This window comes from Microcaecilia unicolor, chromosome 3, assembly GCF_901765095.1.
Source record: "Microcaecilia unicolor chromosome 3, aMicUni1.1, whole genome shotgun sequence".
Lineage (NCBI taxonomy): Eukaryota > Metazoa > Chordata > Amphibia > Gymnophiona > Siphonopidae > Microcaecilia > Microcaecilia unicolor.
In genome coordinates this window covers 85,647,384-85,670,033 of record NC_044033.1, presented here as the reverse complement: position 1 = coordinate 85,670,033, position 22,650 = coordinate 85,647,384, and the positions used below count along the sequence as shown (strand labels likewise).

General features: G+C 46.1%; 2 protein-coding genes across 2 annotated transcripts in view; one reads left to right on the top strand and one right to left on the bottom strand.

Moving 5' to 3' along the window:
* Positions 1–15,993, top strand: part of SPDYA (speedy/RINGO cell cycle regulator family member A) — a 183,468-nt gene extending 167,475 nt beyond the window's left edge. Inside the window, exon 6 of the mRNA XM_030196137.1 lies at positions 15,890–15,993. Within this exon, the coding sequence (XP_030051997.1) occupies positions 15,890–15,978 (89 nt within the window). The 3' untranslated portion in view covers positions 15,979–15,993. The remainder of the gene's footprint in view (positions 1–15,889) is intronic.
* A 110-nt stretch (positions 15,994–16,103) lies between these two features.
* The window catches only part of TRMT61B (tRNA methyltransferase 61B), an 80,229-nt gene continuing 73,682 nt past the window's right edge, over positions 16,104–22,650 (bottom strand). Inside the window, exons 6-7 of the mRNA XM_030196136.1 lie at positions 16,565–16,648; positions 16,104–16,354 (exon numbers count right to left, since the gene is read on the bottom strand). Coding sequence (XP_030051996.1) covers positions 16,263–16,354; positions 16,565–16,648 — 176 coding nt within the window. The 3' untranslated portion in view covers positions 16,104–16,262. The remainder of the gene's footprint in view (positions 16,355–16,564; positions 16,649–22,650) is intronic.

Sequence of the window (22,650 nt, the reverse complement as noted above, 5' to 3'; positions counted from 1 at the left end):
GAACTTTTCCTTGACCAGATATTTGTTCAGGGCCCTTAGGTCTAGGATGGGACGCATCCCCCCTGTTTTCTTTTCCACAAGGAAGTACCTGGAATAGAATCCCAGCCCTTCTTGCCCGGATGGCACGGGCTCGACCGCATTGGCGCTGAGAAGGGCGGAGAGTTCCTCTGCAAGTACCTGCTTGTGCTGGAAGCTGTAGGATTGAGCTCCCGGTGGGCAATTTGGAGGTTTTGAGGCCAAATTGAGGGTGTATCCTTGCCGGACTATTTGAAGAACCCACTGATCGGAGGTTACAAGAGGCCACCTTTGGTGAAAAACTTTCAACCTCCCCCCGACCGGCAAATCGCCCGGCACTGACACATTGATGTCGGCTATGCTCTGCTGGAGCCAGTCAAAAGCTCGCCCCCTGCTTTTGCTGAGGTGCACGCTGCTGACGAGAGCGAGCGCGCTGGGGCTTAGCCTGGGCCGCAGGCTGTCGAGAAGGAGGATTGTACCTACGCTTGCCAGAAGAGTAGGGAACAGTCTTCCTTCCCCCATAAAAACGTCTACCTGAGGAGGTAGATGCTGAAGGCTGCCGGCGGGAGAACTTGTCGAAAGCGGTATCCCGCTGGTGGAGCTGTTCTACCACCTGTTCGACTTTCTCTCCAAAAATGTTGTCCGCTCGGCAAGGGGAGTCCGCAATCCGCTGCTGGATTCTATTCTCCAGGTCGGAGGCACGCAGCCATGAGAGTCTGCGCATCACCACACCTTGAGCAGCGGTCCTGGACGCAACATCAAAGGTATCATATACCCCTCTGGCCAGGAATTTTCTGCACGCCTTCAGCTACCTGACCACCTCCTGAAATGGCTTGGCTTGCTCAGGAGGCAGCTTGTCCACCAAGCCCGCCAACTGCCGCACAAATGGCTACTGATGCAGCTCCTATGTTCAGTTATATAGGTTTTGATGGCCCTTTTTGTTTTGCCTACTGTGAGGGGGTTTATAGAACACTACCCCTCACCCTTAAGAATAGTTCCTCAGATAGCCTGATCCACCTTAAGAACACTAGTCCTGCCCCAGGAGGAAGTGAGCTGGGAAGGATGGAGTCTGAACCAGGAAGTATAAAGGACAGGGCCAGGCTGAGGTTAGAGAGGCCCAAGGAAGGAAGAATTGAATCCCCAGTATATGCCACTGCAACAGGTGTTTAATTATTGTGACCTGGTTGAGGTAAGCCACTTTTGCTTCTTGATTGAGACTTTCAAGCCTTGCTTTGAGGACTCAGAAAAAGAACTGAGAACTTAAGAGGCTGTATTTGGGGCATGTCATACCCAGCAGCTACAGACTGTTGTTTTGGGCCTGCCAGCCAGAGCCCGCTGAAGATTGTTACTGAACCACAGAGGTTCTTTCACCTTATGTTCCTGGGCCTGTGACGTAACGGGCCTTAGGATTCTGTTAAATAAACACTTGTTTTGTTTTTATCCCCTTTGTCCGGCTGTGTTATTTCACCGGCCGACCCGCAACCCTTGTTTGGGGTATCACACCTCTGTACAGAAGTTTACATGAACACATGATAATATAAATAACTTGTGCTGTCTGACGTAGGAATGTTTCAAGGTGTAGACTTTATCTAATTGCAGATGAGTAAAAGTTGTAATCTCAAGTGCATGTGGACAGACGCTACATTTTCCACACCGTCCGTGACCTAAGTATATGTCTGGAAAAGGGTCAGAGACTAGATATGGTAGGGCTGATGGGACAATCCTTTCTTTCAAGTTTCTGCCTCTGGAGTATGCTATTACTAAATTTTTGTCCTTAAAAATCATGGCCCTCTGTCACGGTCGTCGTCCGTGCCTTGCTCATCAGTGCCCTGCTTCATCTAGACCCTTTAAATTTACCTGCAGTTCTAGTCAGTGACCTGTGGGGTCACTGTAGAGTTGTAGAGTTCAAGCCGGTGATGCCATCAATGCTGAGCCCTTCTTAAACGGGCCTCTGCGTGCACTCAGTGTTGGCAATAATTCCTGATTGAGCTCAGGCCTGCCTGAGCTCTGCTAGTTCCAACTGTCATCTCCCTGTGGGGCCGTGGCCTGAAGCTTTGCTGCAGCTTGAGAGCTTCTTGTACTTCAGCTGAGATTCCAAATGTCCGTAGTGAGTCCTTGGTCGCTGGTTGCAGTGAGTTGGTTCTGTGCTGAGTTTTGGACTGTGTGTGCTGGGACGATGTGGAGTGCTGGAGGTGCTGGGGCCATGGCTACATCTCAAAGTATCTCTGGACGAGGTGGCTGTGCTCGGAGCGTGGAGGGATCTGCATGGGCTGTTCTTGGTTCCTGTTTGCTGCGCTGTGCCTGTGTGTGTCCTTTTGCCCTGGGAGCATTGGCTCAGGCATTGCTTGCTTAAACCTTGCTTGCCCTGGGAGCATTCAGCTCAGGCGCCTCAGTGTCTGTTTGGTTTTGTGCCATTCTTTGCTTCCAGTGAGCGGAGGGGTCCGCTCAAGTTCCCTACTCGCAGTGCGGGTCTACTAGAGACTATTATTTCTTTTGCTTGGCTGCTGTTCCTCTCCTGCTTCCAAGAGAACTTGCCATGGAGGTCCCGCAGCTTACATGAGAGTCCTGACAGAATGACTGCCAGAGGTCTTACTGCTTCCAACTAAGTGCCCTTTGCTTTCCATTGTCCCGCTTGGGTGGGCCTTTACTTAGCTCCTTGTGTTTGCTTTTCCAGTTCAGCTAGACTGTCCTCCTATATGCCATTATTGAACGCTGTATGTTTTTACTTTGCTTTAGCTAGTGTTAGGATGTGCAGCTAGGCTGCTTTTGTTCTTTCCCCTCTCTTGTGTTCTTGTGATCCACCTCTGGGCCAAGGGCTCACAAACATCACAGTATCTGCCCTGCTATATATGAGTACCTGAGTGTGTATTGTGTATACAACATTTGGGGGCTTCTTACTCTGGTGAGAAGGTCACTCTTTAATTTAGTGCTTGCTTTTTCATACCCTTCTCTGATGCAGCCTGGTGGATATCCCTTTCTGAGAGAATCTCTTCTTTATAATTGCTGATTGGTTTTCAAAATCCAAGCAGATCATCTTCAACCATAGAAACTGACAAAACAGTAAATGATGCTTTAGAGATGGGTTGTGGAAACTGGAATAATACAGGAAAGCATTTGTCTCTGTAGGCTTGCAGGACAAGGAAGTACTGAAACTACACTCGCCCTTCTGAATAAGTAAATCCACAAAATTGATTTTATGTATGTCATACTACATCTTGATTGTCTGGTTTGGATCTCTCTGTTTCAGCTAAGAAAAAAATTCTTCTAGTACTACTACTACTACTATTTAGCATTTCTATAGCGCTACAAGGCATACGCAGCGCTGTACAAACATAGAAGAAAGACAGTCCCTGCTCAAAGAGCTTACAATCTAATAGACAAAAAATAAATAAAGTAAGCAAATCAAATCAATTAATGTGAACGGGAAGGAAGAGAGGAGGGTAGGTGGAGGCGAGTGGTTACAAGTGGTTACGAGTCAAAAGCAATGTTAAAGAGGTGGGTTTTCAGTCTAGATTTAAAGGTGGCCAAGGATGGGGCAAGACGTAGGGGCTCAGGAAGTTTATTCCAGGCGTAGGGTGCAGCGAGATAGAAGGCGCGAAGTCTGGAGTTGGCAGTAGTGGAGAAGGGAACAGATAAGAAGGATTTATCCATGGAGCGGAGTGCACGGGAAGGGGTGTAGGGAAGGACGAGTGTGGAGAGATACTGGGGAGCAGCAGAGTGAATACATTTATAGGTTAGTAGAAGAAGTTTGAACAGGATGAGAAAATGGACAGGGAGCCAGTGAAGGGTCTTGAGGAGAGGGGTAGTATGAGTAAAGCGACCCTGGCGGAAGATGAGACGGGTAGCAGAGTTTTGAACCGACTGGAGAGGGGAGAGGTGACTAAGTGGGAGGCCAGCAAGAAGCAGATTGCAGTAGTCTAAACGAGAGGTGACAAGGGTGTGGATGAGGGTTTTGGTAGAGTGCTCGGAAAGAAAGGGGCGGATTTTACGGATGTTGTAAAGAAAGAAACGACAGGTCTTGGCGGTCTGCTGGATATGAGCAGAGAAGGAGAGAGAAGAGTCAAAGATGACCCCAAGGTTTCGAGCTGAGGAGACAGGGAGAATGAGAGAGCCATCAACAGAAATAGAAAACGGGGGGAGCGGGGAGGTGGGTTTGGGGGGTGGGGGGGGAAATGAGAAGCTCGGTTTTGGTCATATTTAATTTCAGGTGGCGTTGAGACATCCAGGCAGCAATGTCAGACAAGCACGCTGAAACTTTGGTTTGGATGCAAGGTGAGATATCAGGGGTAGATTTGGGAGTCATCAGCATAGAGGTGGTAGGAAAAGCCATGGGATGAGATTAATGAACCAAGGGAAGAAGTGTAGATAGAAAAGAGGAGGGGACCAAGAACAGAACCCTGAGGTACACCGACAGGCAGAGGGATAGAAGTAGAAGAGGATCCACCAGAGTGAACACTAAAGGTGCGGAGGGAGAGGTAGGAAGAGAACCAGGAAAGGACAGAGCCCTGGAATCCAAGTGAGGACAGGGTATCGAGAAGTATGCTGTGATCGACAGTGTCAAAAGCAGCGGAAAGATCAAGAAGAATGAGGATGGAATATTGACCTCTGGATTTAGCCAGTAATAGGTCATTGGAGACTTTAGTAAGCGCAGTTTCAGTTGAGTGGAGAGGGCGAAAACCAGATTGTAATGGGTCAAGAATAGCATGTGAGGAGAGAAAATCAAGGCAGCGGCGGTGAACAGCACGCTCAAGTAATTTGGAGAGAAAAGGAAGGAGGGAGATGGGTCGGTAATTAGAGGGACAAGTAGGGTCAAGTGAAGGCTTCTTAAGGAGAGGTGTGACCACAGCATGTTTAAAGGAAGCAGGGACAGTCGCAGTGGAAAGTGAGAGGTTGAGAATGTGACAGATAAAAGGAATAAGAGTAGGAGAGATGGCATTAAGAAGGTGGGTGGGAATGGGATCAGAGGAACAGGTGGTACATTTTGAGGAAGAAAGGAGAAGTGTAGTTTCCTCAATAGTAACTTCAGGAAAGGAGGAAAGGGAATGAGGGGAAGGAGAGAGAGGGGAACGGACTAGTGGAGGGAGAGCTGGTGAGGTAGAGAAAGCAAGGTTTATCTTTTGAACCTTGTTGTGAAAGAATTCAGCAAGGGTCTGAGGAGATAATGAAGGGGGAGTTGGGGGAGGGGGCACCTTGAGGAGAGAGTTCAATGTGGTGAAGAGAAGTCGAGGATTAGAGCCAAGAGAGTTGGTCAGTTGGATATAATAATCCTGTTTGGCACGTAAAAGAGCAGATTGGAAGGAGGTCAGCATGAACTTAAAGTGTAAGAAATCAGCAAGGGCCCGAGATTTCCGCCAGAGGCGTTCGGCGGAGCGGGTACAGGAACGTAGGTAGCGGATATTAGAAGTCAGCCAAGGTTGGGGTTTTGTACGCCTTACAGGGCGGGTCATCAAAGGTGCAAGAGTGTCTAAGGCAGAGGATAGAGTATTGTTGTAAGAAGAAACAGCCTCGTTGACAGACGTGGATGGTGCCACAGTAGAGAGGAGGTTTGAAACATGGGAGGATAGAGATGAAGGGTCAATGTCGTGAAGATTCCTAGATAAATTAGATAGGATAGGACGGGACAGTAGAAAAATGTCATTCATATAATGTTTGTAAAAGATGACATTAGACTTGTAGGAGTGATCTTGTAAAAAGAGTAGCCTCAAAATGAGCAACATATAAATTGGCTATATCTGGTGTCACTGCTGCCCCCATCACTGTGTCATGCATCTGCAGATAAAACTTATCCAAAAGAAAAAGAGGGATCCAAGATGGCGCCGTAAAGAAACATTGCAACAGCTGCTCCCAAATCCTACCTTGTATCGTTCTCCGTAGCAGCTCTTTGTTCCCTTGATCATGGGGAAAAGGAGAGGGAAGGTGCGGGAGTTTCCCTCGACCCCCACCGGGACCCAGGCTCTGATACAGACGACCCTGGAAAGATTTGGATTGACAGCTGGACCCATGAAGGGGTCCTCCTATCAGCACTACCGGATCGGCATCAGCCAGCAGTGTTGACAGGGCTTCTTTGAGCCTTGTTGTGTGAGCGGCTCCCCCACAACCATGGGAAGTCCTGCCCTCGGATCTTTTCAGAATGAGGTACCGGGTGAGCAGGGAGGAAACTTACCCATAGCAATGGAGAATTTGGTATCTGATTAAGAAGAATTTCAAAATGCAGCACAAATTTTACCTCATCAAACAGTGAGTACTCTACACCAGATTTTCAATATGCCTTCTCCTGGTATACTTTCAGGGGCTTTTAATAAACCTGCCGTTGTGACATTGTAGTTACTTTGGGCCCTAACATTTGATATGCATTCTTCTTTACAATCCTTGACTTTTAAAAATACTAACGATATAAAGGTTTTCTCCGAAGCTGCCCTTCTTCAAGCACAGGAGACTGCTCAATAGTCCACTAAAGTAAAACTTATAGAATCAAAAATTCAGACTTTGGAATCATTGGGAATAGTCTCAAGGATAAGAATTTTACTCATCGTTCATTGGAATATTTGGAAAATCAAGTTAGGAGGCTTAATTTGAGACTAACCAATTTTCGTAGGTCACCTTTAATTACGCCTATAGATATGGTTAAGAAATATTTAATTGAAATTTTGGGGATGTCAGGTGACTCACTGCCTCCAATAACTCGAGCTCAGTATTTACTGATGCCAAAAAAATCTGTTGGTGAGAATTCTCAAAATCAAGTTGGAGAATGGTATGAACCTAACATCCTTTTTGGAGTCTTCACTGGAAGTGATTATGCAGAGAACTACTATGGTGGTATCTTTTCTTTGGAGATGGATCGCAATGCTGTAATGAGACTTTCATTTATTTTATTTTTATTACATTTGTGCCCTGCGCTTTCCCACCCATGGCAGGCTCAATGCGGCTTACAGGGGGCAATGGAGGGTTAAGTGATTTGCCTGTGCCTGAAGTGGGAATCAAACTCAGTTCCCCAGGACCAGAGTCCACCACCCTAACCACTAGGCCACTCCACATTAAGACATTTGGACACACAGTTTCTGGGATATAAAGTTAGAATATTTCCTGATCTTTCTAGAGAAACACAGAAAAGGCGTAAGGCCTTTTTGGCCTTTTGACCAAGGATTTTGGCCTTGGGCGCTAATTTTGTACTTAAGTTCCCATGTTTGTTTTGTATTATTTCAAGGTAAACAGTTTCAATTTTTTGATCCTAAGCAACTAGAGGAACTTCTTGTGGCTAAAGAAGAGATAAATATCAAACATATAAATGGCGAGTGACTGTACTCACTCGCAAATGCGCAGTAGAGACTTCCCTCTCTGTCCCGCCCCCGCATCAATACGTGATGACGGGGGCGGGACAGAGAGGGAAAGTGCACGAAGCTGCCAACATCGCTACTGCTTCCCCGCGAGGTCGCCGCCACCGCTGCCCCCCCCCCCACCCGAGCACTCTCTTCGGTATTGAACTTACATTGGCGAAACGTAGAACGCAGAACAGCTGAGCTCCCGTTGCCCTTTCTTCCCTGCCTGTGTCCCGCCCTCTCCAACATTACGTCACACGAGGGCGGGACACAGGCAGAGAAGGAAGGCCGACGGGAGCTCAGCTGATCTGCGTGCTGCCTACGTTTCGCCGATGTAAGTTCAATACCGAAGAGAGGCCCGGGCCGGGTGCAGGGGTGGTGGTGGCGACTCCGGGGGGGGGGGGGGGGGGGGGGGGGGGGGGAGGGGGCCTTACCAAAACCCCATACTAGCCCGTTTTAACGGGCTCAACGGCTAGTCACTGTATAAGTCCCATTTGCACACTGTAGTGATAGGCTGGTGAGAGACTTATGGGTTGCACTAATCTTAAACATTTTTCCCCCTGATTTTTGGATCCTAATTACCTGTTATTTTGGACGAAGATGTATTTCTTTTTCTTACCGTAGTCAATTAATTTGACACACATTAATATTCTATGTGAATTTAGTAATTACCAATTTCTGTATTATTTCTCATTTTTCGGTAAAGGCTAGAGAGTTGTTTTCCAGGAACTGTATTAAATTGTAACTCTGTGTTTTATTTTTAGGCAATTAGCGAATTAACCATACCACATTATTTTACGAGTCAGCTTTTTTTGTCTCCGTAACAAGGCACTGAGACGTAGGCTCCTGACGAAGCCGAGATCGGTGAAATGGACGGCTCCATTGAGCCCAAGAGTTTAAACCAGCTTCAAGATAAATTTTTTGCCTAAGTGAAATGCTACTATGAATAATCATGTGCTATTGATAAAATTCAAATATAGACCATTTTAGAATTTTGAAAATTTATATATTTACATTATAACTTTAAATTGGTAGTGTATAATTAATAAGTGAAAGGAGGGTTTTTAGACCAATGATGGTGGCATTGATGTGAGGTTCTGCCACACGTTCCATATTTGGGAGCCGTGAGAGCTGAGGTCTTTTCCCTCAAATAAAAAATTTAGAACAAATTTTGGGGTGCGCTGATAAATGGCCTGCGGTAGCGTAGGCATGTGTTTTGAAAGCGCGCAGAATCATTTTTCAGCGCACCTGTAAAAATGTTTTTTTTTTAATTTTGACCGAAAATGGATGTGTGTCAAAATGAAAATTGGCGCATGTCTATTTTGGGTCTGAGACCTTACTGTCACCCATTGACTTAGTGGTAAGGTCTCATGTGTTAACTGAGCAGCAAAGGTCTACATGCGTAGAATGCCTTTCACCGCCCATTAGCACCATGTGCCAGAAAATAAAAAGTATTTTCTGGCGCACATAGGAGACATACGTCAAAAGTGAAATTACTGCCCGGACCACGTGGTAGCAGGGAATTAATCGCAAATTGACGCACATTGGGTGTGCGTGGGCACTACGTGACTTAGTAAAAGGGCCCCTATATATACATCTCAAAATGTATATAGATTACTAAGGGGCCCTTTTACTAAGGCATGCTGAAAAATGGCCTGCGGTAGTGTAGATGCATGTTTTGGGCGCACACAACCATTTTTCAGGGCCCTGTAAAAAATGCCTTTTTTTAAAAACTTTTGCGGAAAATTGATGTGCGGCAAAATGAAAATTGCCACGCATCCATTTTGGGTCTGAGACCTTATTACCACCAGCCACTGACCTAGTGGTAAGGTCTCACGCGCTAATTGGGAAGTAGGCAGTAATGGTCTATGCGCATAAAATGCCTATTACCACCCGCATGCCAGAAAATAAAAATATTTTCCGGTGCGCATAAAAAATGAAATTACCGCACAGGCCATGCAGTAGCCAGGCAGTAACTTGGAATTGCTGCGCGTTGGGAGCACGTAGGCGCTTACGCGACTTAGTAAAAGGGCCCCTAAACCAATACTGGTATTATATACACAGAAGGGTTAACAGGATTCTGTATTGTAAGAGTTCTGAGATTGTAGTGCAGGATGATATATATTGAAATAGTCCCACTGACTATATGAAAAAAGTTATGTTTCAACATTTTTTATTGATGGATCAACCAAAGATATACAACCAAAGATATACAACCATTAAACTTCCAATACATTACATCAATTCTTCCAACGTACATTGGTGTAAGCTATGTAAAGTCTAACATCAACAGGTTTTCCATATTTTCTCCCCCCAAGCCCCATCTGGAACAGAACTCACTTATAAATCAGGTTATCTGAAAACGAATCACAAATGGTTGAGCAATAAACCTTTTCCTCGTGGGCTCAGCCCTTGTATATATTGACCCCATATTTGCATGAAGATTTTTTTTCCGTTTTGGGTTGCCTCTCGCCTCTCTAGCTTCCCAGGTTGCCATTTCATGTATTTGGTTCCGCCAATGCCAATATGCAGGTGGATCCTGAGATATCCATTTTTGTAATATGGTCTTACGAGCTATCAGGCAGACCTTACGGCACCATAGCCTAGGTTCTTTCGCCTGAGTTAAACGCAGATTGTGTGTCCAGCACATAATGGTCCCACGTCCCCCCTGCCAATCCCTGTACCGTTTTAATCAGGAAGTGTTGAATTTGCCTCCAGAAGGCACGAATGCTCGGGCAAGCCCAAAAGGCATGAAATAATGTGGGAGCTACATTGTCACATTTAGCACATTTCGCATCCCTAGTAGGATTCATATGTCCCCATTGTTGCCCTGAGATATAGGCTCGCATTGTCACTCTATATCCGCTCTCTCTGAGCCTCTCCGTCTGTGGTGAGCTTCGGAATGCGTCTCAACGTTGCCCCCGACATCCCAGTTCCCCACATGCCCCTTCGAGTCTTGTTCCCACTTGTGTTTAATGTATCCTGTCTTTGGTGGGGCCTCTTTTCTCTAGTGCACGTTTTATAGTGGACACTGTCATTCCTACCACCTCCAGGTCCTGAAAAAAGGTTTGTATCTGAGCACCAATTTTCGATCGTAGTGTCGTTTGGTTAAGACTCAAAATGTAATGTTTGACTTGCACATATGGAAAATAGTCCCCCATGCGTTCCCTATCTTATTTTGTAAATCCTTGAATTTGATAATGTCCCCCTCTCTACTGAGCAAATGTTCCACCTTTGTGATTCCCTGAGTCTCCCACCTATAAAAGGCCTGGTTTGTTTGTCCAGGTTCAAAACTCAGGTTCCCTCTAATCTTTAGGAGTTCTGATGTTCCTGGCGTGCCCCCCGGAGTCCTAATTAGTAACTCCCATGCCTTGCGCATAGGCTGCAACCAGTGACAGTGTTTGAATGGTGCCGGGATTTGTCCTTTATCTAAATGTAACAGTGTGATGATGTCATATGGGGTAAAATATTCCCGTTCCAGTTCTCATAGCGTAAATGCGTTGGATTGGCTTACCCAATCTCCTATATGTCTAAGTAGACATGCTTGATTATATATGGCTAAATCCGGCATTCCCAGGCCCCCCTGTATTCCATCCTCCCTTCATTATTTTGGCCTGTATTTGAGGTTTCTTTTTTGCCCAGCAAAACCTGCTGAGAATTCTGTTTGTGTGTTAAATCTATTATTTAGGCGCAGGGGCAGCATCTGCAGTAGATATAACCACTTCGGGAATATCACCATACGGATTAAATTTATCCCACTGTTCAGAGATAATGGCAGGCCCTTCTAGCTATTTATCCGACGTCTTGTTCCCTCTAAGACATTAATATTTAAGTCATGCAGCTTCTCTAGGTCCATAGTCCAGTGGATTCCCAAATACTTAAATGATCCCTCTGCCCAACTCAAAGGGAAATCCTGGTCCCATGAATTTCTCACTTCCTCTGAGGAGGCTAAGGCCACCGACTTAGTAGATTCAGGCTTAACCCTGCGTAGTCCCCATATTCTTTTAGGGTCTCCATTAACACCGAAAACGATTTCTGGGGGTCCGTGATCAATACCAAAAGATCGTCGGCGAAAGCTGCTATTTTAAATTCGGCCTTACCCATGTGTATGCCCTGTATCGTCTGGCTGGCTATGATATCCCGGATCAGTGGGTCGAGTGACAAGACGAACAATAATGGCGACAAGGGGCAACCCTGTCGTGTTCCCCTATATATTGGGAATTCCACTGACTCCATCCCATTGACTCTTATCCTCGCTTTAGGCTCGTAGTAAAGAGCCCGCACAGCCGATATAAATCGACCACCAAATCCGTACCTTTCCAACGTGGAGAATAGAAATGGCCAATGCACTTTATCGAACGCCTTTTCGGCGTCAAAACTAATCAGAAGGGCTGGTGTGCCCTTATATTTCCTCCTAAGGCCCCTATGATTTTCCGTAAGTTCTTGGCTATTACCCTACCTTCTACAAATCTGGTTTGGGCTTCATGTATTAATTTTGGTAGGACCTTTTTCATGCGGTTGGCCATTATTTTCACGAGTAGCTTAATTTCCACATTCAACAGGGAGATTGGACGGTAGGATTCCACATTTTGTGGGTCCCTGCCTGGTTTTGGTAGCACCAATATTCGTGCAAGGGACAGACCCTCCGGAGGTTGTTCCACGTCTATTATTTTGTTAAAATAGTTAGTTAACGTCGGGGCAATGTGGTCACCTATTAACTTGTAAAATTCTATACGTAACCCATCTGGGCCGGGTGCCTTTAGTGACTTCCCTTGTTTAATACCCAGTGTTACCTCCTCTACCGTAATTGGTAAGTTTAGTTTATCTTTGTCCCGTTGGTTAAGGGCTGGTAATTCTAGATTATCTAAATATAGAGTCCTGCAGTCCCCGTTCCTTTGGTTTTGCATATAGGGTACTATAATATTTGGCAAAGGCCTCACATATCTTCTCCGTTTTATGCTCCATTCTCCCTTGTTCTCCCCTCACCTGCAAGACCTGTCTCTTGTTCCCTCTCGGGGCAGCTAGTCATCCTAACAAGCGTCCCGCCTTGTTCCCAAATCTGTGTAGTTGAAATTCATAATAGGTTTGAGATTTCATAGCCCGTTGGTGTAACATGTTTAATGTAGTCTGAAGTTCTAGAAGATTATTGCGGTGGTTTTCAGCGTGTGTCCTACCATAAGTCTGGTGGGCCTTACATATTAATTTACTTAACCTTATTATTTCCCTGTTACGGGCTGCCCTGAAATGATGATAGTAACTAATTATTTCACCACGCAGTACTGCCTTCGCCGCTTCCCAAAATAAAAGGGGGTTCTCTGCATGTGTTTGATTCAATGTTGTGTAATCCTCCCATTGTTCTTTTAATTTGGCTTTGAATTTCTCATCTCCCACTAGCTCTAACGGGAACTGCCAAGAGTTCCCCTGGGGTTTCCGTTCTCCCCATTCGAGACACACCCAGGCATGGTCCGAAATCGTATAAGGCCCTATACGTGTGTCCGTTACCTTTTCAAGCATATTTTCTGGTATGAGTATGTAATCTATCCGGGCTTGGGAGGCATGTGCTCGTGCATGATGGGTATAATCTCTGTCAGTAGGATGTAACACCCTCCACGCATCTATGAGTTCTAACAGTTGTCCTAGTCTTTTCAGACCTTTATTGGATGCTACCGAGTCACTTCTCTTGCCCTGTGTACTGTCCACCGAAGCATCCCACACCGTGTTAAAATCTCCCCTCACCAGCACCTGCTCCCCCTGATAAGAAAGCAGTCGCTGTAACAGGTGGTTGTAGAATTGCTTGTCATAATGGTTGGGGGCGTACACATTGCATATTAATATTTTCCGGCCCATAATTTCCAGTTCCACTAGTACATATCGACCTTTGGTGTTTGCCTCAAGGGGGTGTGCCACTGCAGGCAGTCCCGTACGGATTAACACTGCCACCCCTCCTTTTTTCCCTTGTGCTCCCACAGAGACGCATTCCTCCACCCACCAGGTTTTAAGTTTTGCATGTTCCTCCTGACTAAGATGCTTTTCTTGCAATAGGGCAATATCTACTTTGTTTCTGTGAAGGTTTTGTAAGATTTTTGTTCTTTTTATTGGTGAATGGATCCCACCCACATTCCAAGTGACGAGTCTAACCATAATCTACAGGCAAACCTATTTGCTGTTGTGTTTCTCTTAAATCGTGTTCTTTTCTCAGGGTGGCACCCCAGCCTGCGCCCCCCCCCCCCCCAAGACCATCTTAAATATCCCTCCTGACTCTGTCCCAGATGGCTTTCCCCTCCCCAGCTCGCTGATTGATCATGATCCACTTTGTCCCTTCCCTTCACCCTCCTTTCCCCACGTCCTCCCTCCCTTCCCATGCTCTGCCCCTCCCCTCCCGCCCCCACTCCCCTGTTTGGTGTTCCCCCGCATGGGAACGGATCACTTTTCCCGCCTCCCGTGCCTACTGTGTTACTGCAGCCAGTGGCTTCCAACCCCTAGTGTCCTTCTTTCCATTCACCCATCCCTCCCAACAATCTCCACCAAACATTGTGTACCCCTCTAACACATCCACTCTACCCAGCTATCCATGTTCCTTCCCTCAAAAGGTTACACAGTAAAACTTATATACAATTAACCTGTCTCTGGTTTGGAGAAGCTTCCTGCTGCTTTGCTCTATTCAGTCCCGGTCTCCAGGCATGGGTGTTCCTCCATCCGGCTTGCCGCATCTAGATTTCAGGGTTGTCCAACCTTGCCTGGGCTAGTCCATGCTGTTTATAGCCTGCAGGTATCTCAGATTATTAAATCCTCCTTGGCTACTCTAAACAAACTATCGTAGCCTCTAACATCCCGAACCCGCTAAGGGCTTATGATACGCCTCAGCTGTTAACTGCGCAAACGCCCCAGCCAGGCCAGGCACAACTTTAACAACTGTAATCCGTACGGCCATGAGAAAGAAAAAGAAAACTCCCTCTGATCCAGCAAGCCAGCGTTGTCTCAGTCTCTCCTTCAACTCAATTCAGGCTACCGTTCCCGGTGCTTCCCATTCCATCTGCCTCGATCTTGTCCACAAAGTTTTTTGCCTCCTCAACTCCGTCAAACATATATGCTGTTCCCTTGTGTGTGATCTTCAATTGGGCTGGATATAGCAAATTGAATCTAATCTTCCGATTGAACAATGCGGTACATATCGGGGAGAAAGCCCGTCTTCTCCCCGCTACCCCAGCCGAGTAATCCTGGAAACACAAGATTCTTTTTTGCTCATAAAGCAATACATTGTCCTTCCTGGAGGCTTGTAAAATACATTGCTTGTGGTTAAAATTTAAGATTTTCATGATGAGCACCCGGGGTTTATTTCTGTTCTCTGTGCGAGGACCAAGCCGGTGGGCTCTCTCCACTCTCAGGGGTCCTAGGCGCGCAGGGAAGTCCACTTTGGCTGTGAGCCAATGTTCCAGCTCCTCAATTAAATCCTTGCCTCCCATGGCCTCCGGAAGCCCCACCAGACGCAAATTATTGCGTCTGGAGCGATTCCAACTCTTCCAGCTTTTGTTCGAGGGCCTCAATTTGTTTTTTTTGCTCGGCCTCTATCTCCTGCAGCTTGTCTTCCACCACCCCCGTTCGGGTCTGCCAGGCACACACACTCTCGTCAAATCGTCCATGCGTGCATGCAGATTCTCCAAATTCACATCGATGGGTGTGAATCGTCTTTCTAGGAGCTCCTCCATAACAGCAGACATCTCTGCCGTTATCTCCACCACCCACGTTGGAGAGAGAGTGGTGCCTGACACGCCGGGTGAAGACGCCATTTTGGTTTCCGCTTGTTTTTGCCGCAGCTTTTCTTTTTGGGCGGTTTTCGCTGCCATTCCCTGCTCCAGCCGTCCAGTAGCCGCTTGTGAAGGTCTCGCCTGTGTACCGGTACGTTTTGTTGGGTTTTTAAATCTGTTATTTGCCCGTTGATTCTGGGAGGGAGGATCGAGGTCGGAGAGCTCTTCAGATGCGTCTGCTCTCCGCCATGGTGTCACGTGATCATATGAAAAAAGTTAAGTGCTGGTGCTTAACTTTAGACATTGGCTGGACCATCTGAATATCAGGTCTAAAACGGCCAAGTCTGTTGTTGCAACTGACCACACAATTGTTCATTTTTTCTAACCTGGTGGGGGGGGGGGGGTGCCTACTTAGACTGGCTGGAGGGAGAGAAGGAGGGTTTGTTTTTTTTTAAGGGGGAAAAAAAAAAAAGATATACGGGTCCTGGCTGAATAAGCCAGGACTCGCATAAGCCCTGGCAGCCAGCATCAGGAAAATTAGCCCCAGATCTGCCAGGGCCTGCACACTGCCCGGTACTGTATATTTGGGGCTAATCTAGCTGGCGACAGACAACGTTTAAAAACAATGCTGGCTGAATATTGACTAGAGGGTTTATACATAGTGTTTATTCATTAATGGAGAGTCCTAGCTTTGCTACTTGTTAATTTATGGAGCCTGCTCCTGTTTCACATAAAGAACACAAATTACAGCTACTACTAATCATTTCTATAGTGCTACTAAAGTTTTCTTCTTTTTTTTTTACATTTTATAAGATTCTTATAGTCCATCATGCAGCGGAAGGAAAAGCTGCTACATATCTCAAGACAAATCCATGGAATGGTTTACAGGCAATGAAGAATGAAACATACTCCAAAGGACCAATTCTGTATTATTAAAATGTTGCTACATGCTTGAAAGTGACAGAAAGAAATAGAATTCAAAAGACTGTCTCCAACAACAACAAAAAAAAACATGCAGGGTATTTAGCTGTGCAGAAGCTGTTCAGTTTATTTTGTTACAAAAAAGACTTTCTACTTCTTGGACAAACTGTACATACTATGAAAATTTCTTAAAATAAGAAATCATAGAAATACAATACAGATGGAAAAAAAAATTATACAAATCTGCATTAGAAAATCAAATCTATTATGCTATGTCATTGCCTTGTGAGAAATCACTGGCTTCTGGCTCAGGATGGATGTTTGCTGGTTTGAACTTTCTCAGCTTGACAAGAAAAGCTGTTGGAAACAAAAAGGAGAATGAGAGCAAATTAAAAAAAAAAAAAAAAAAAGAACACTGTACTCAGTTTAGCAAAATTATTGTAATAAACAGTTCAATAAAAAAAACGCTATGTATCAAAGTTAACGGTGTCTGCATATAATGGTATGACACAGGTAACATGCATACTGGTAACAGAATTGTTGATTTGGTTTTGCTACTTTCCGCACCTGTGTGACCATTTTGGTTTGAGTATGGTCTGGCAACGTATGGCACTGAACCGAATGCTTTTATTTTATCCAGGTGTGTTTGATCTGAAATAAAAGCAAAAATATATATGCATATATTATGGATTTCATTAAATTTTCATAATTATTGTTCAGGTTCATACTTTTAACACAAGTGGAGGTAATTTTTTTTTCTGTTACACAAGCCTGTACATAATCATTACTTCTGTAACCTCATTTACATAGGGGTAGAGAGTCTAATATACAAAACAGCCACAAATTCCATTTGCAAACCAATGCCACTTAACCATTTGAACAACAAGCTGTATCGCATCAGGCACAAAAGCATCATCTGATGTTGCAGGGACAGAACTCTCCTACAGCTCAAGATTTGCTGGACTACTACTACTACTTATCATTTCTAAAGCGCTACTAGACGTACGCAGCGTTGTACACTTGAACATGAAGAGACAGTCCCTGCTCGACAGCGCTTACAATCTAATTAGGACAGACAAACAAGAGAAAAGGGAATATTGAAGTGAGGATGATAAAATAAGGGTTCTGAACAAGTGAATAAGGGTTAGGAGTTAAAAGTAGCATAAAAAAGGTGGGCTTTTAGCTTAGATTTGAAGACGGCCAGAGATGGAGCTTGACGTACCGGCTCAGGAAGTCTATTCCAGGCATATGGTGCAGCAAAATAAAAGGAACAGAGTCTGGAGTTAGCAGTGGAGGAGAAGGGTGCAGATAAGAGAGATTTGTCCAGTGAACGGAGTTCCCGGGGAGGAATGTAGGGAGAGTGGAGAGGTACTGAGGAGCTGTAGAGCGAATGCACTTATAAGTCAATAAGAGGAGTTTGAACTGTATGCGGAAACGGATAGGAAGCCAGTGAAGTGACTTGAGGAGAGGGCTAATATGAGCATAACAACACTAACGGAATATTAGTCATGCAGCAGAATTTTGAACAGATTGAAGAGGAGAGAGATGGCTAAGTGGGAGACCTGTGAGAAGCAAGTTGCAATAGTCTAAGCGAGAGGTGATAAGAGTGTGGATGAGGGTTCTGATAGTGTGCTCAGAAAGGAAAGGGCGAATTTTGGTGATATTACAGAGAAAGAAACAACAGGTTTTAGCAGTCTGCTGAATATGTGCAGAGAAGGAGAGGGAGGAGTCAAAGATGACCCTAAGGTTACGAGCTGATGAGACAGGAAGGATGAGAGTGTTATCCACAGAAATAGAGAATGGGGGAGGAGGAGAGGTTGGTTGAGGGGGAAAGATAAGAAGCTCAGTCTTGGTCATGTTTAGTTTCAGATGGCGCTGAGACATCCAGGCAGCAATGTCAGACAGGCAGGCTGATACTTTGGCCTGGATTTCAGCTGAGATTTCTGGTGTGGAGAGGTAGATCTGGGAGTCATCAGCGTAAAGATGATACTGAAAACCATGGGATGAGATCAGAGTACCAAGGGAAGAAGTATAGATAGAGAAAAGAAGAGATCCCAGGACAGATCCCTGAGGTACACCAACTGACAGTGGGACAGAAGTAGAGGAGTATACACTAAAGGTACGCTGGGAAAGATAAGAAGAAAACCAGGAAAGAACAGAGCCCTGAAATCCAAGTGAGGACAGCGTATCAAGGAGTAGGCTGTGATCAACAGCGTCAAAAGCAGCAGATAGATTGAGAAGGATGAGGATAGAATAGAGACCTTTGGATCTGGCCAAGAACAGATCATTGGAGACTTTAGCAAGTGCTGTTTCAGTTGAATGAAGGAGGCGAAAGCCAGATTGAAGTGGATCAAGAATAGCTTCAGATGAAAGAAAGTCAAGGCAACGGCAATGAACAGCACATTCAAGTATCTTGGATAGGAAAGGGAGGTGGGAGATGGGGCGATAATTGGAAGGACAGGTAGGGTCCAATGGACCCACTATGGCTTTAAGTTCCCTTAGAAGGGTGTGTGTGGGGGGAGTCTATTTTATAGCCATGTATGCCCCACGTCAGGGCCGGGAGGAAGGGAATACAGGATGGCACTAGACTACCAAGGATCAGTGTACCACTGTGGGAAGAAGCCTGTCTTTAAATAAAGAGCAGACAGATTTTAAGGGTAAACCATTCTTTAAATGCCACAGATGAGAACTCGTGTAGTGAAGAGTATTGCAATCAATAGGTTTTGAAAAAACAGAGATAACAAAAACCTGATTACAAATGATGATACCAACACCCAGAATGGTAATATGATAAAAATCAAAATGCATGTCAAACTGGATGCGAGAATTACATGAATTTAACCACTGCAAGAGTGCTTGCCATTTTGGCACCGAGCCTGACAACGAAAGAAATATGTTGTCTACATCAGGGACGTAGCCACGGGCAGGTCTGGACAGGCCCAGGCCCAGCCACTTTCCCTACAGGCCCACCCATCCAACATCTTTCGGCCGCTGTCTTGCCTGCCTGCCCTGAAATAATTCTTCTTCCCAGGCTCCGTTGCATCAGTCCCTGCATTCTCTTTTTCAACCGTCGCGCAGCACTGCTATTCACACAGGCAGCTCCACTCCCCCTTGCCACCTCCATCTGGCCCTACATAAACAGGAAGTGCATCAGAGAGGGTCGGATGGACACGGCAAAGGGGAGCGGAGCTGCCTGTATGAATGGCAGCTCTGCGTGACAGGCAAAAAAAGAGAATGCAGGGACCGATGCAGCGGCGCCTGGGGAGAAGAATTATTTCAGGGCAGGCATGCACGCAGGCAGTGCTGAACACTGCCTTCCGGACAGCCGTACCTGGAGCCGTGGGAGAAAAGGCAGCGACAGCGAGCGAAGGATGTTGGATGGGCGGGAGGGCAGAACTAAAGTAAGTGCTGGACCTTTGGGGGGGGGGGGGGGGATGGAGGGAAGGGATAGTTTTGCCTGAGTCGGACTTGTGGGAGGAAGGGGATTGGAGGGAAGGGAGAGAGCTACTTGATGTGGAAGAGGAGGGAGGGGATCTGAATGGAAGGGAGAGAGTTGCTGGAGGTGGGAGGAAAAGGAGGAGGGGATCTGGATGGAAGGGAGAGAGCTACTGGACATGGGAGGGAGAAGAAGAAGGGGCTGGAGAGCTGCTGGACAAGGGAGGAAGAGGAAGAAGGGACTGGAGGAATGGGAGAAAAGCTGCTGGACATGGGAGGAAGAGGAGGGGACTGAATGGAAGGGAGAGAGCTGCTGGAGGAGGGGATCTGGGTGGAAGGGAGAGAGCTGCTGGATGTGTGAGGAAGAGGAAGGGGCTGGAGAGAATACTGCTGAATGTGGGAGGAAGAGTAGGAGGGGATCTGGATGGAAGGGAGAGAGCTGCTGGACATAGGAGGAAGAGGGGGGAGGAGAACTGCTGGTACAGCACAAGGAGGGAGGGAAGGGAAACAGATACCAGACCAAGGAGATGAAGGAAAAGGGAACAAATACTAAACCTACTGCATGAGGGAGGGTGGGGTGGGTGGGCGGCCAGGCAATCAAGCAACCAAACCAGATACTGGAGAGGGAAGGGAAGCTGGATGGGGTACGGTCCTCTCCACTCAACCGAAAGTGCGCTTACTAAAGTCTCCAATGACCTATTACTGGCTAAATCCAGAGGTCAATATTCCATCCTCATTCTTCTTGATCTTTCCGCTGCTTTTGACACTGTCGATCACAGCATACTTCTCGATACCCTGTCCTCACTTGGATTCCAGGGCTCTGTCCTTTCCTGGTTCTCTTCCTACCTCTCCCTCCGCACCTTTAGTGTTCACTCTGGTGGATCCTCTTCTACTTCTATCCCTCTGCCTGTCTGCGTACCTCAGGGTTCTGTTCTTGATCCCCTCCTCTTTTCTATCTACACTTCTTCCCTTGGTTCATTAATCTCATCCCATGGCTTTTCCTACCATCTCTATGCTGATGATTCCCAAATCTACCTTTCTTCCCCTGATATCTCACCTTGCATACAAACCAAAGTTTCAGCGTGCTTGTCTGACATTGCTGTCTGGATGTCTCAACGCCACCTGAAATTAAATATGACCAAAACCGAGCTTCTCATTTCCCCCCCCACCCCCCAAACCCACCTCCCCGCTCCCCCCGTTTTCTATTTCAGTTGATGGCTCTCTCATTCTCCCTGTCTCCTCAGCTCGAAACCTTGGGGTCATCTTTGACTCTTCTCTCTCCTTCTCTGCTCATATCCAGCAGATTGCCAAGACCTGTCGTTTCTTTCTTTACAACATCCGTAAAATCCGCCCCTTTCTTTCCGAGCACTCTACCAAAACCCTCATCCACACCCTTGTCACCTCTCATTTAGACTACTGCAATCTGCTTCTTGCTGGCCTCCCACTTAGTCACCTCTCCCATCTCCAGTCGGTTCAAAACTCTGCTGCCTGTCTCATCTTCCGCCAGGGTCGCTTTACTCATACTACCCCTCTCCTCAAGACCCTTCACTGGCTCCCTATCCGTTTTCGCATCCTGTTCAAACTTCTTCTACTAACCTATAAATGTACTCACTCTGCTGCTCCCCAGTATCTCTCCACACTCGTCCTTCCCTACACCCCTTCCCGTGCACTCCGCTCCATGGATAAATCCTTCTTATCTGTTCCCTTCTCCACTACTGCCAACTCCAGACTTCGCGCCTTCTGTCTCGCTGCACCTACACCTGGAATAAACTTCCTGAGCCCCTACGTCTTGCCCCATCCTTGGCCACCTTTAAATCTAGACTGAAAGGCCACCTCTTTAACATTGCTTTTGACTCGTAACCACTTGTAACCACTCGCCTCCACCTACTCTCCTCTTTTCCTTCCCGTTCACATTAATTGATTTGATTACTTTATTTATTTTTTGTCTATTAGATTGTAAGCTCTTTGAGCAGGGACTGTCTTTCTTCTATGTTTGTGCAGCGCTGCGTACGCCTTGTAGCGCTATAGAAATGCTAAATAGTAGTAGTATTAGTACGGTCAGAGAGGGTAGAGATATAATGGCACTGGGGACAAAGAGAGGGGAGAAGCTGGACAGAGAAATATAGGGACAAAGAGAAAGGGAGATACTGAACATGGAGGAAGACAGAAGTACAGAGATGGAAGAAGATGGATAGTGGACATGGAGAGAGAGAGAGTAGAAATATCAAATAACTCACTCACCAAAGTCTCATGTCTAAGAGAAGACAGAAGGATATAGAAACCAGAGCCTGGGACCAACATGACTTGGAAAAATAAAATGAGCAGACAACAAAAGGTAGAAAAAAATAATTTTATTTTTCTATTTTGTGACTAGAATGTCAGATTTGAAATGTACATCCTGCCACAGCTGGTGTTAGATATGGCTGGGGCCGAAGGTAGATATTTAGGAGGGGACCCCAAAGCTTACTAACAGGCTGCACCTTCTTCAGCTTCCAACTGGCCTGGGGTTCTCTCTGGCTAGGGGGCCAAACGCAGTTGCCCTAGTTGTACCTCCCCTAACACTGTACCTTGCATGTGCTATCATATTTTGCACAGTATAGGAGAAAATGCATTCTATTTCTCTGTGCTGTGCTAAATGCAAGGTTTGGCCTCTTGGATTTTGATTTAATTTGTTTATGGTTTGTGGTCACTGATTCTGTATTTGGCGTTTGTGTTGTGTGTGTGTGTGACTAAAGTATTCTGTTAGCATCAATTTTCTATGTAGTATTCTATAGTACTTTGGCTTGTTCAGTTTTCTTGATGTATTGATATTTTAGGGCCCCACTGTAATATTTAGGGCATATTTGGGGGAAGCATATGTGTTGGTGGACCTTGGCTTAGTGTTGGATGAAGAGCGCACCCTCTTATATTTCCCCTAGCTCTCAATGTGGCCTGCAGCCACTGAGGCCAGCACTGCTACTCCCATTGAAGTTATTGGGAGTGGGGTAGGAGAGGGGCGTGGGCAGGGCATATCAGGTGGCAGGTGTTTCTCTAGTACCCATCCATCCAACCTGTTGGCCCACCCAAAAATTGCCTTCTGGCTACGCCACTGGTCTATATACTGATGCCATTGTAAATATAGGGCAAAAACTACTACTTAACATTTCTAGAGTGCTACTAGGGTTACGCAGCGCTGTACAAATTAACAAGGAAGGACGGTCCCTGCTCAAAGGAGCTTA